A 13,938-nucleotide genomic window follows, 5' to 3' on the forward strand; every position below is an offset into this window, starting at 1 on the left:
CTGCCCTGCCTTCTGTCCCCATGGGCAGATGTTGCTTATCTCTGGCCTCTGCGTGAAAGGCCAAGCAGAGTGCTATCTTCTGGCTGGGACCTCCCTGCTGCCTCATCACCGTGGAAAGGCACAGGCTGGCTTCTTTTCCAGGTTATGGACTTTCTTACTGTGTCACTTTGTGGACTTGGGCACCTGCAGAGTGCCTGGCATGGTGAGCAGGAGTTGGGGCATGGCGTGATCTAGGCAGGGTTTGGAAGGTTCTTTGAATAGCCAAGGGGGACAGTCTGGAGGGTGCCCTCCAGACACCTGAGAATGCATTGAAGCTAGAGTGACTACTGAAGCATCAGAGGCCTGGTGACACATTTAAGGCCTCAAGGGGCCCATGTGACTAGAAGTCCAGGATGTGGCTGAGGTGGGCCAGACTGGATGGCCAGCGGCCACCTAAGGACAATTGGCTGTGCGTTTGGGAAGCATGGGTGGTCCCCACCTTACAGCAGTCGCACAGGGAGACAGTGGGCAGATCCAAGAGCTTCACCAAGGCTGGGCGCGGTGGCTCACGCCTATAATCCCAGCATTTTGGGAGGCTGAGGCGGGGGGGATCATGAGGTCAGGAGTTCAAGACCAGCCTGACCAACATGGTGAAAACCTGTCTTTACTAAAAATACAAAAATTAGCCAGGCATGGTGGCACGCGCCTGTAATCCCAGTTACTCGGGAGGCTGAGGCAGGAGAATTGCTTGAACCCAGCAGGCGGAGGTTGTAGTGAGCTGAGATCGCGCTGTTGAACTCCAGCCTGGGCGACATAGCGAGACTTCATCTCAAAAAAAAAAAGAGCTTCACCACTGTGCAACCATACAAGGTAGATAAGAAAAAGGAGTTCTCATTTTGGGACAGGGAGGGCCTTTAGCAGGACGGGACATGACTGCTGTACAGTAATGATGGGAAAATCCCATGTAATATAAGGCTATTTCTACTAGGCAGCATCACAGGCAGAGCTGAAAGGCAGGGGATGGCTAGGGAGAAAACAGTTGCAGGCCTGGGACAGGCACATGGTTGCCCACATCATACCAGCTGTACTACGGGTCAGTGAGACAAAGGCCTAGCAGTCAGTACCCATGTTGGTGAATTGTTGGCAAGAACATACAGGAGGTCACGAGTTGCCCAGCCAGTGGGGGATGCCCATAAAACCCTGGGGGGAACATTTCCTACACTGCATACACCCTGGAGGCAGGTGAGTGGCAACAGGTTCTAGTGCTAGACGTTAGCGGGGACTTGGCCAAGTCTGTTTATCTGAAAGCGTCACCCGTGGATGGAGCAATTCCACCTCTTGGGTCTATCCTAGGAATGTCCTCAGCTGCTCTCCCACTGCTGTAAAGAAATACCTGGGACTGGGTCATTTATTAAAAAAAGAGGTTTAATTGGCTCTCGGTTCTGCAAGGTGTACAGGAAGCATGATCCTGGCATTTGCTCAGCTTCTGGGGAGGCCTCAGGAAACTTACAATCATGGCAGAAGGAAAAGCAGGAGCCTGCACTTCACACGGCTGGAGCAGGAGGAAGAGAGAGATGGGGGAGGTGCCACACACTTAAAACCAGATCTCGTGAGAACTCTGTCACTGTACAGTACCGGGGGGGATGGTGCTAAACTTTCATGAGAATTCTGCCCCCATGATCCAATCGCCTCCCACCAGGTCCTACCTCCAACACTGGGAATTAAATTCAACGTGAGATTTGGTGGGGACACAGATCCAAGCCAAATCAGCCCATGTGCAGAGCATGTGCTAGGGATGGTCACTTGAAGGGACGAAGACACCAGCCACAGCTGAGAGGCAGAGCAGCGGGAAAGCTGGGCAGTGGTGAACCAGTGGGGACATGGCTCTGGTGGAGACAGACCTCATGGCCAATCAGGGAGAACGGAGCAATGGGACCCTAGTGTGTTAACCCCACAGCATACATGTGTCTGCTCACATGTGTGTGCAAGCAGGTTAAGAACACTCTGGCGCCACAGGCAGCCCTTGGCTGAGGCTTTTTTTCCTTTTTTTTTTTTGAGACTCAGAGTCTTGCCTTGTCACCCAGGCTGGAGTGCAGTGGTGCTATCATAGCTCACTGCAGCCTCAAACTCCTGGGCTCAAGCAATCCTTCTGCCTCAGCCTCCTGAGTAGCTGGGACTACAGATGCATGTCACCATGCTCGGCTAATTTTATTTTATTATTATTTATTTTATTTTACTTTACTTTTTTGAAACGGAGTCTCGCGCTGTCACCCAGGCTGGAGTGAAGTGGCACAGTCTCGGTTCACAGCGCCCTCCGGCTCCTGGGTTCAAGTGATCCTCCTGCCTCAGCCTCCTGAGTAGCTGGGATTACAGGCCTGCACTACCATGCCTGGCTAATTTTTGTATTTTTAGTAGAGACCGGGTTTCACCGTGTTGGCCAGGCTGGTCTTGAATTCCTGACCTCAAATGATCTGCCCGCCTCAGCCTCCCAAAGTGCAGGGATTACAGCCATGAGCCACTGCACCTGACCTTATTTTATTATATTATTAGTATTATATTGAGACAGAGTCTCCCTCTGTTGCTGTGTTGCGGGAGTGCAGTGACATGATCATAATTCACTGCAGCCTTGATCTTCTAGGCTCAAGCCATCCTCCTACCTCAGCCTCCCAAGTAGTTGGGACCACAGGCATATGCCACTGCACCTGGCTAATTGTTTTTATTTGCTTTTTTAGACAGGGACTTGCTGTGTTTCACAGGCTGGACTTAAACTCCTGGCCTCAAACAATCCTCCTGCCTTAGCCTCCCAAAGTGCTGGGATGACAGACATGAGCCCTGCCGGGATGGGGCTTTGGCCCGTTAAATGTCACTGGAAATGTTTCCCCCCAGAATGTGCTCCTGGGTGACCTGAGCGATGGGATTAACAACTATGGGTCCCACCAGCCTCCAGAGCTGCCAGTCGTGGCGACAGGAGACTCAGCCTTGGGCTGGGGCACAGGCTGAATAGAGGGTGAATGAGCAGGCAGCGTATGAGAGGGACCAGCGTTTCTTGGTATTATACAAAAGCTAGTGGAGGTGGTGCTGGTTGGTGTGGGGTGGGCGACTGGCACGGTCAGATGCCTGATGCCTGTTGGCCTCCTCGGAAGGGGAGGCTGGCAGTAGTGGGTTCTGGGACATGCAGGAGGGTGGCCTGGATTTGCCCTGCAGCACTGAGGTCTGCCTGTTCCCCACTGGGTCCTCCATTTGAGGCCCTGTCAGCATGGCCCTCGTCCCCCTTGCTTCTTTTCCCCATGGGCCTCTGCAAGGTCACTGCCCACCCTCCACCCCACCTACCTGCCTGTGTGGTGGGCACTGAGAGCCAGGGAAGCAGATCCTCACTGTCGGGCAGCAGGCCATGTGCGCATCCATCAGGGTACCAGACCTTGTCCCCACGCAGCCCTGGCTGGGGTCACTGCTGCTGCTGCTCTCTGCCTGTGGCTCTGGCCCATCTTTGCCCAGGCGTTCTGTCTGAATGGTTTTCTTGTCGTGCCTTTTTTAGACACCGCATGGAGTGAGGTTTGGGGCTTGCCTCAACTGGAGTCTCATTTTTCTTAGAGAGGGAGTTTAGCCCGTTTCCACTTGGCCTTAGGACAGAAGGCCCTGTTGGTTTCTCTGAGAAGCCAGGGGAGGAGCCCTAGGCTGGAGAGGGGATCCTAGAGTGGGGTGGCTCTCAGAAGCAGAAGGTGGGCAGAGAGGACGGTGCACGCTGGGAGAGTTCTCGAAAGCATCAGCAGATGGGCCCAGAGTGCCTGGAAAGCTTCCGTCCTTCACAGACGGCGCCATGCACTAAGAATAACCCATGCCAAGTCCAGGCTTTCTTCCTGTTTTGCAGAATTACCAGGTTGTTAGGCCAGGGGAACGTATGCTGGGATTCTGGGAAGAATTCCACCCGCACTGGTATTCTTAGAGGACGGGAAGCCCTTGGCTGTGGTGTGAAGAGGGCTCTCTCTTTCCATTCATATCTGGCCAGATCCTCTGGCCAGGCTTGGGGGTGCTGAGGGACTCTAGGAGTGTGGGGGGGGATTTCCTCCCTGGAAGAGGCCTGTGCTCTGTCCCTGCTGAGGCTGGTGGCATTTGCAGTCACATGGTGAGCTCACAGTGACTGTCCCCCTCTTACCTCCCTGGCAGGGTTGGCAAAGGCCACACCAAAGTCCCAAGTGATTAGTTCCCCGGCCTCCCTGCACAGAGGCTGTGCATGTCCCCTGGGCATTCACTCTAGTTGTCTGGGCTGCAGGGAGGCAGGGTGCCTGCCCCAACTGGAGATGGCACTCTACTGGGGGTGGTTAAGTGTTGACCATCACAAAGGCGACCTCTTTCGTCACATCTGTGTGAGAGGAGCTGGACTTTCTCAGATATGGATGAGCCTCACGACGCACATCCTTTCGTCCCTTGCTTGTCTACCAAGTCCCTATGTGCTCCAGAAGGCAGTGGTACAGGCTAGCCGCTCCGTATGACCAGAGAACCAGTGCCTCACACTCCAGTGCATTTCCTTCCCAGGGTGCGCCAGGACTCTTGTAAAGAGGGCATTCTCGTGTAAGCAGTTGCTTTTTTTTTTTTTTTTAATTTTTTTTTTTTTTTGAGATGGAGTTTTCCTCTTGTCTCTTAGGCTGGAGTGCAATGTCACGATCTCGGTTCACTGCAACCTCCACCTCGTGGGTTCAAGTGATTCTCCTGCCTCAGCCTCCTCAGTAGCTAGGATTATAGGCGCGCACCACCACACCTGGCTAATTTGTTTGTTTGTTTGTTTGTTTGTTTTTTGAGATGGAGTCTTGCTCTGTTGCTCAGGCTGGAGGACAGTGGTACGATCTTGGCTCACTACAACCTCTGCCTCCTGGGTTCAAGCAATTCTTCTGTCTCAGCCTCCCAAGTAGCTGGGACTACAGGCGCCCGCCACCACACCCGGCTAATTTTTGTATTTTTAGTAGAGACAGGGTTTCACCATATTGGCCAGGCTGGTCTCGAACTCTTGACCTCGTGATCCACCCACCTTGGCCTCCCAAAGTGCTGGAATTACAGGCGTGATAATTTTTGTATTTTTAGTAAAGACGGGTTTCACCATGTTGGCCAGGCTGGCCTCAAACTCCTGACCTCAGGTGATCCACCCGCCTCGGCTTCCCTAAGTGTTGGGATTACAGGCATGAGCCACCTCGCCCAACCAGCAGTTGCTGTAAAATTTTTAAAAAGGATGTCACTTATACTACCCAGTCATTAAGACTTCCTGAGGTGGAAAGATCACTTCAGCCCATGAGTTTGAGAATAGCCTGGGCAACATAGTGAGACCCCACCTCTCCAAAAAAATTTAAAAATTAGGGCCAGGCACGGTGGCTCACATCTGTAATACCAGCACTTTGGGAGGCCAAGGTGGGTGGGTCACAAGGTCAGGAGGTCGAGACCACCCTGACCAACATGGTGAAACCCCATCTCTACTAAAAATACAAAAATTAGCTGGGTGTGATGGCGCGCACCTCTAGTCCCAGCTATTTGAGAGGCTGAGGCAGGAGAATCGCTTGAACCAGGGAGGCGGAAGCTGCAGTGAGCTGAGATCGTGCCACTGCACTCCAGCCTAGGTGACAGATCGAGACTCTGTCTCAAAAAAAAAAATTAGCCGGGTGTGGTGGTATGCAGCTGTAATCTTAGCTACTTGGGAGGCTGAGGTGGGAGGATGGCTTGAGCCCAGGAGTTCGAGGCTGCAGTGAGCTATGATCACACGACTGCACCTGGGCGACAGAGTGGAGGTGATGTGCTTCCTCAAATAGCCGTGAGAACAACGCTTCTTTTCTTGTCCTGGCTCAGGAACCTCACCACCATGCCACGTTGCCCTGCTGCGCTGTGCTGGTGTCGTAGGTCGGTGGCAGGACATTTGCCCACCTCACAGGCTCTGCTTTCAGTCTTGGAGTATGGCTCCTCTTGACTGCTGCCCACACGGCCTCCTGTTGTCAGCCTGGGCTACATATCTGGGCTCTTCCATCCCTGTGGGCCTGGTGAGGCCTGGCCATGTGCCTGTGTCATGCCAGTTGCTTTCAAGATGATGTTTCTAGTAGGACCACATGTGAGCACAGTGACCACCATGGCCAGGAGGAAGCTGGCTGCCCATCACCAGCTTGCCCAGGGACCTCTTGCACCCTGGCGGGGATCAGCAGATCCTGCTATGAGAGAGAGAGCAGAAGGCAGCTTGCTGACTTCCAGGAGTGTCCACAGCGTGGCTGGGCAGAGCAGAGCTACAAATGAACAGATCCAGTGCCGAGGCCATCCTGACTCTTTCGGGGGCTGCCAGGCCGCGGGTGCAGGGTTCAGCAGGCCCACTTGATCCCAGCATCCCACGTGTGCCTGCTCGGGGTGGCCAGCTCACTGCTTCTTCACCCCTAGCCCAACCAGCAGGCGCCCCACCATGAGCCCCTCCAGGCTCACCTTGCCCATCCCCGCCATGTGACCTGGGACTCGTGAGATGAGATCACAGCTGCAGAGCACACAGCACAGGGAGGAGCTCATCAGCATCTTCCCACCTGTGGTGCCCTAGCCCAGCCTCCTTCCGGTTGGGGTTGGACCCGCCCTGGCAGCCGGGTTTTGCGGCACCTGCCCCACCCGCCCTGTAACCTACTTGCCCAACTGCTATCCCGGTGGCTGTGAGGCCAGGTGACAGGATGGAGAGGGGTAAGCATTTTCCGCCTGGAGAGGATGGGCGTGTGGCCATCTGACTGCTTCTGCAAGCCTGGTGGTTGTGTGCAGGCTGCCCTGGTGGTCTTAGCCCCTTGGGGCAGGCGGGGTCCTGTGCAGGATGCAGAGACTGGGCGTGGCTTCCTGCAGATGTTCAGATGCTTCTGGGCTGTGGCCTCTGAGACCCAGGGCAAGGCTGCTGACTGGACCCCAGACCCTCCTGCCTGCCTCTTCCTCCAGCTGCTCTTTGTGGTCTGGTTCTGGCCGCCTGGGCCTTAGGGCCAACCCTGCATGGCTTTGACCACTCTGGCCTTCTTGGACTGCCAAGGACATGCTGAGAGTTGGTTGGGCTTGGCCCAAGTGCTGAGCCCAGGGCAGGGGTGGGGACAGGCAGGGTGGGGCCTCACCTGGAAAGCCAGGCATGATTCTCCCTGGGACACCAACCCTCCTGTAGAGTTGGCCAATTCGGGCAACCTTGAGGGTGAGCTCTGTGTGGCACAAGAGATGCCCTGAGGAGCCCAGCCTCACCTGGTGTGATGGGACCTGTGGAAGTTGTGGGAAGTGGTCCTGGCCGCCCGTGTGCCCACCTGCCCTGCGCCCAGATCAAGATATGGTGACCAAAAGGACAAGGACTATATCCATGGCTCCCTCCCAGAGCCTGGCAAGTCAGCAGGCATGAGAGGGTGTTGGAATGCTGTGGTGGGCCTGTGTGGGGACCTTGTAGGACCTAGGGAACCTGCAGGTCTTGGCTTAGGGAGCACACAGGGGCCCAGGCAAAGGCAAGGTCACAGGTCGGGGGAGGTGAAGCTGGCAGGGGGAGGGGGAGACCTGCTGGCTAGAGCTGGGTTGGGGGCCGGTGGGCAGTGGGCCTGGCTCGAGCAGGGGGCGAGGGATTGGAGAGAAAGGCAGTTCCTGATGGTCCCCTCCCCAGGGGCTGGCTTTCCTCTGGTCCTTCCCTCCCAATGACCGCGTCTTCGTCGAGGCCACAGCCCTTGGCTCTGCACCCACACCTCCAGTGCCAGGCTGTCCGGAGATCTGTTGATGGCTTTCCCTTGGACCATGGAGCCCTCCCTGCCACTGGTGCCTGGAGGGCTGGTCTGCTGCCCCTGCACCCTGGCCAGCTAGGATGGTGGGGTCCTGCAGCTGAACTGGGGGTGCCTTTCTGTCTGTCTGTCCTATGTGTATCAGTGGCCAGAACTGCCCTCATCCATGGCCTTGCCAGCAGCTGGGCGTGCAGCCCAGGGAGGGCTGAGGTCGGCTGAAGTTGAGACCAACGGCCTTCTCTAACACCCCAGAGGAGCATGTCCCTGGTGAGCAGGCCTTGGGCAGCCCTGGGCTCCAGGCCAGTGGGATTCCAGTAGAGACCAGCTGGCAGGGCTTCTCCAGTGACTGCAGCCAGGGGTTCTCATGTGCAGGAAAGACCAGCTCCTCCAGAGTGAAGGGACTTGTGTCTTCTGGCCACATGGTGAGTGCTGGGCCCACCCCATCAGTGGCACCTTGGGTGCACCCCCAAAGCCCAGCGTGCTCCCCATCTTCCTGCACTGCATTCAGGATGGTTCTGCATCATCAGCTGCACCTGATTGCTCTTAAACCCACAGCTGAGCTTTAATGTACAGTCACTGAAGCTTTCATTTCTAAAATAGCTTCCTAAGAGTTCTTTTGGCCAGGCACGGTGGCTCATGCCTGTAATCCTAACACTTTGGGAGGCCGAGGTGGGTGGATCACCTGAGGTCGGGAGTTGGAGACCAGCCTGACCAACATGGAGAAACCGCGTCTCTACTAAAAATACAAAATTAGCTGGGCGTGGTGGCGCATGCCTGTAATCCCAGCTACTCGGGAGGCTGAGGCAGGAGAATTGCTTGAACTCGGTGGGTGGAGGTTGCGGTGAGCCGAGATTATGCCAGCCAGCCTGGGCAACAAGAGCAAAAACAAAAAAACAACAACAGCACAAAACCGAGTTCCTTTTGCTGCTTTGTAAACCCAGTTTGCTCTTCATCACTTCCTTTGCCCTGCAGATGTTTCTGAGCTGTCTGTTTTCTTTCTGCCATCAGAACATGGTTGGTTGATGACGCATGTACGGTTATCTTTCTGCTGGTTCTTGCTCATGGTGCTTCTTTCATTATGTGGTTCTTTCTGACTATGAACTGCTTCTGGTCTTTGAAAAATGATTTTGAGACTTCTTTGAAGTATAGGATGAAGGTAGCTTTCTCCAGAGAGAACTTCAGGCACAGGGGCACTACGAGTGCTGGAACCCCTTAAAACTGTGCTTGGCTTGTGGGTCCTTGTACCCCCAGTGTGGACCTGGACGGCTGGCTGTGCCACAGCTTCTCAGGAACTTCCCTTCACTTATGGGCAATGTCCCCATAACCCCGGGGGGTGGCTGCGGCTGTAGTTCATCTCTCCCTGAGCATTGCTCTTTGGAGTCCCAGCCTAACTTAGGGGAGAGTCTTCTGTTAGGTTCTTCATCCTGTGGGGGTGACTGGACCTTGTCTTCTGTCTCCTTCGCCCCCGAGGCCACCAGAGTATGAGCCCCAGTGTGTTCAGTGGGCAAACGCTCTCAGGCAGGATTGGTCTCTGTGTTCTGCTGTCCTCTGTGGGCCACGCTCTCCGAAGTGTTGGCCAAATGCTGCATGAGCTCATCAGCTCCTGGCAATTTTTAAGATGTTTTCATATTTCATCGAGCATCTTGAGTTGTTTTTACCAAAAGGATTGGCCCTAGTAGCCTGCCCACCCTCGGATGATCCACCCGGCAAGGGGACCCAACCCACTTCCAGCCCCCCAATCTGCTTCCCACAGGGCCCCCTTGCAACAACACACCCTTTAGCTTCCCATCCTATGCAGAGTGGTGGCCAGCAGACCATCTCAAATGGCTGCCCATCCCCCTGACCCAGTGCGTCTGCACGTGGCGCTTATTGCTATCCCAATACTTCAACTGCACAGCCACCAGCTCCTCACTGGAGCAGATGGTCCCCAATGGCCATCCCTGATGCCCGTGCCTGTGGAGGCACATACACTGAGCCCTCTTCACCTCCATCCCAACTCATTAGACTTTTCTCAGAGGAATCTTTTTGGGTCTCTTCAGTATTTGAACAGCTTCTTGGCTGTCCCATGTCCCAGCTGTGAGCACTGGCTCTGCCCTGGAGCCGTGTCACTAAATCATTGCACATGTGCACATTTCAGGGAACTTGGGTGTCACCCTTGAGTGGCCTCGGAATCTAATCTCCGTTCTGCACTCGTTTGCATTGTGGAAAACTGCCTGCTCTGGGCCCCAGAGGTCCCTGGGTGGGGACGAGGTGTATGCTAAGTGTGCAGTCACCCAGCATGTCCCCGGCACGTGTCCATGCCAGCTGCTGTGGGTGTGTGGGGCCTTCGGGTCCTGTGGGATGGCGAGTGTGTGTGCTGAGCGGGGCCTGTAGGGCCTGCATCCCAGGTGAGTGGGCCATGCTGTTGGAGGCGGAGGCAGGGCTGCCCCCACTGGTGGCATGTGGGGTGGGGTTGGTGCTGTTGCAGGGGAGGAGATGTGCATGTGGGGGACAGTCTTGAAGGAAGAATGTATACAGTGGTCTATTTCCAAGACAAAGTGTCTTAAATTGGCTTAGCTCAGCAAACTGCAGAAGAAACGGGATATACTAGGCCCCTGCTTGGATAGCTGATGTGTGCTTGTCGGCCTCCGCTTTCCCCCACTTAGTTGCCTTCACCCGAACCAAAGAAGTTTAGTCTAAGCTGAAAGTTTACTAGCCTGCAAAATAGCTCATTTTGTCTGTTCTTATCAGCCTGCCTGCTACTTAGGTCGTAAGTTAAATACTTAAAAAGTCCCTGAGCTAACTAGGACTGCAATGCATTGTGGGCTGCAACAAAATACAGCAAGACAAGCCCCAAAAAACACCTGAAGCCCCTACCCAACAATTAATAGGCGACGTCCGGGAAAGCTGTGACCCCACAGTACTCAGCCTATGAGGAACTGGGGGAGGGACCTGCGTACTAGGGGATAAACTGCTTGTTGAAACTGTGCTGGGTGTGCCTGTCTGACACCTGATCTTGCAAGACTGTCATTAAAAGTCTCACTTTCGCTGTTCTCTGGGTCTCTGAGTTCATTCTTTAGATTTGGATGGGTAAGTTTGTTTCTCACAGTGTGGCTCCTGCCCTCGCTTCTGCTGCCCCCCCGGGGACCCCCTCAGCACCCCAGCTCGGTGTGTCCGGGCCTTAAGACTACCATGGTGCTGATGGGATGCTTCTGTTCAGGGCTGGTGTTGCAGGTGGTGGAGAGACAGTCTGGCCAGTGCCAATGAGTGCATGGGTTTGGGAGGTGTTTGTGTGGCACTGGCCAAGGGTGTGGTGTCCAGTTCCCCCACACCCAGCAAGTGGTACAGACACCACAGAGGTGGTTCTCTCTGTTCTGGCCTGTTGCAGGTTCGGAGGGCAGCCCTGAGTGTCTGCCATCCACTCAACTCAGTGTTTTCCTTTTCCCGCAGACCTCGCGACCTGTGTCAGCAGAGCCGCCCTGCACCACCATGTGCATCATCTTCTTTAAGTTTGATCCTCGCCCTGTTTCCAAAAACGCGTACAGGTAACCCCCTCGCTCTGCATCTGCTGCGCCCTGCAGGGTCCTGGGTGCCCAGCCAGTTCTCATGCCACCCAAGCTGCTGTGTGCAGGAAGGTGTGTGGGCCAGGCCGGGGCTGCACAGGCCTGGCACTGCCCTCCAGGACAGGGTCACTCAGTGTGGGATGCTGTCAGAATGCCTCTCGGGGCGGGGACTCCAGTCAATGTACAAAGACGTGAAGACTCAGCCACAGAAGGCAGCCACAGGTAGGACAGAGGAGTGACATGGGTCCAGGTGGGCTGCAGTTCTATGGGCTTTGAGGAGGGTGGGTGGCAGAACTGGGACAACGGTATCAGTGAGTGAGAGCCAGCTTGGGCTGGCGGGTCGCAGCTGCTGGTGAGAAGTCGAAGTGGCGGCCAGGCTAGGGGTCTGTGGGTGGGTCCTGAGCTGAGGAAAAAGAACCTGGGGAAGAGGGGACGCTGAGGACCAGCCAGAGGAGTCAGGAAGCCGAGGCCAGAAGCCACCCCTGACCCTGGACTCAGGATGGCCACACCTCCATTCCCCAGGACACCCCAGCATTTATCCACACGGAGAACGAGGCAAAGATGTAACCCACATCCAAAATGAAACTTGTAACCACTCTCTAATGCAACTGCTCGGGAAGTTTTCATCATTTTAAAATCTGTACCAGAAATGATTTGAACCATTTCAAGAGGGTCTCAGATTTGAGTCACTGCAAAGTTGCATAGACACCACGCTGCTTGACTTCAAGGCTGAGTGAAGTCATTTCAGGCCAAGGAATTGGGAAGGAAGGGTGTCTGGTGTTTTCCCTTTTTACAGTTGGGTGAGTGGCAGGGCCAGGCCATGGTCCCAGCAGCAGACAGCATGCTGCAGGGAAGGTGGAAGAAATGTTAGGAAAGAACTATTGACTGCTACAGGGACTGGAGTAGTGTTGGGCTGGCTAGTGAGTGAACAGAACTCTAAAGAATGTAGGGGCTGGCCGAGCACGGTGGCTCACACCTGTAATCCCAGCACTTTGGGAGGCCAAGGTGGGCGGATCACAAGATCAGGAGATCCAGACCATCCTGGATAACACGTCTCTACTAAAAACACACAAAAAATTAGCTGGGCATGGGGGTGGGCGCCTGTAGTCCCAGCTACTTGGGAGGCTGAGACAAGAGAATGGCGTGAACCCGGGAGGCAGAGCTTGCAGTGAGCCGAGATTGCGCCACTGCACTCCAGCATGGGCAACAGAGCGAGACTGCATCTCAAAAAAAAGATGAAGGTAAAATAAGGTCATGTGGGTAGGCCCTAATCAATGTGATGGGTGACTCAGATACGCACAGGGGAAGCTGGTGTGTATACAGAGATAGAAGCAGTCGTCTGCATACCGAGAAGACCCTCAAAAGGAGCCAGCCCTGTTGACGCCTTGATCTTGGATCTCCAGCATCCAATGCTGCGAGACAATAGTGTCTGTTGTTGCAGCCGCCTGGTCTGTGGTGCTTAGTTACGGCAGCCCCAGGAAACTAGCACGCTGAGGAGAGCCAGCCAGCTCTGTATGCGTTTCAGGGCTGCCTCCTGCAGGCTGCTGAAGAGACTCAGCCCACCCCGAGTACTCCCATCTGTGGAAAGGAAGCTTGATGGCTGGCCTGCGGGTGCTGGTCAGTGCCACCCAGCCCCTTGGGTGGAGAGGAGGAGGGTTGACATGGGCCCCTCTTGCTTTCACTCAGAACCCGTGTGTTGCTGCCAGGACCTGTCCTGCGGGTCCTGCCATTCCAGTTGGCCTCGGGATTTCTCTGGACTATTTTCCAAAGCCCTAAGCCAAAGACGAAATGTGCCACCTCCGGGTGACTGAGCAAATGTGCGCTGTGTTTTCCTGACTTCATGGGAGGGTGTGAGACACTTCTGGTGGCTGCTTCTGCTCTGCCTGTGGGGTGTCCAGCCAGGGGAAGGGCACGCTGCAGGCTGGGAGCACAGACGCTTCTGTGGAGCCCCTGACAGCACCTCTGCAGCACTTTGGGAGGCCTCGTACAGGTACCCAGCTAGGCTGGGCTGGATTCCTCACCTGTGGACTGGAGTAAAAAGTAGGGTGCTTTAGGCCACTATGTTTTTATTATTATTATTATTATTATTATTATTATTATTATTATTATTATTTTAGAGACAGGATCTTGCTCTGTTGCCCAGGCTGGAGTACAGTGGTGTGATCATAGCTTACTGCAGCCTCAAACTCCCCGGCTCAAGTGATCCTCCCACTTCAGCATGCCTAAGTAACTGGGACTACACCATGCCCAGCTAATTTTTTTTTTTGGTAGAGACAAGTTCTCACTACGTTGTCCAGGGTGGTCTCGAACTCCTGGGTTCACGTGATCCTCCTGCCTCAGCCTCCCAAAATGCTGGGATTACAGGCGTGAGCCACCATGCCCGGCCTCGGCCACTGTATTTGGTAATTTGATACCCATCACAGAAAACCAAGACCCTGCAGCAAGATAACACAGTCACTTCATGATGTCACCCTATCTCTTTCAAAACTGCCTGTTTACAGCCGGGTGCGGTGGCTCACGCCTGTAATCCCAGCACTTTGGGAGGCCGAGGTGGGTGGATCACTTGAGGTCAGGAGTTCGAGACCAGCCTGGCCAACATGGTGAAACCCTATCTCTACTAAAAATACAAAAATTAGCCTGGCATGGTGGCGCACACCTGTAATCCCAGCTATTAGGGAGGCTAA

The 13,938-nt window shown here is 54.8% G+C and overlaps 1 protein-coding gene and 1 non-coding gene across 22 annotated transcripts in view; both read left to right on the forward strand.

The window, feature by feature from the left end:
- Window positions 1–13,938, forward strand: part of TANGO2 (transport and golgi organization 2 homolog) — a 43,328-nt gene that overhangs the window by 4,554 nt on the left and 24,836 nt on the right. For 7 of the 21 annotated variants that reach the window (XM_004063039.5, XM_019018379.4, XM_019018381.3 and 4 more), the window contains exon 2: window positions 11,142–11,236. In XM_004063039.5, coding sequence (XP_004063087.1) covers window positions 11,181–11,236 — 56 coding nt within the window. In that variant the 5' untranslated portion in view covers window positions 11,142–11,180. Of the gene's footprint in view, window positions 1–11,141; window positions 11,477–13,938 lie in introns of those variants that run through there. The other 14 variants (XM_004063040.4, XM_019018373.4, XM_063704883.1 and 11 more) reach the window with 4 other exon arrangements.
- MIR185 (microRNA mir-185) lies at window positions 7,544–7,652 on the forward strand. The gene has a single exon (NR_106299.1). It is a non-coding gene; the product is annotated as a microRNA mir-185 (primary transcript).

This window comes from Gorilla gorilla, chromosome 23 (genome assembly GCF_029281585.2).
Source record: "Gorilla gorilla gorilla isolate KB3781 chromosome 23, NHGRI_mGorGor1-v2.1_pri, whole genome shotgun sequence".
NCBI lineage: Eukaryota > Metazoa > Chordata > Mammalia > Primates > Hominidae > Gorilla > Gorilla gorilla.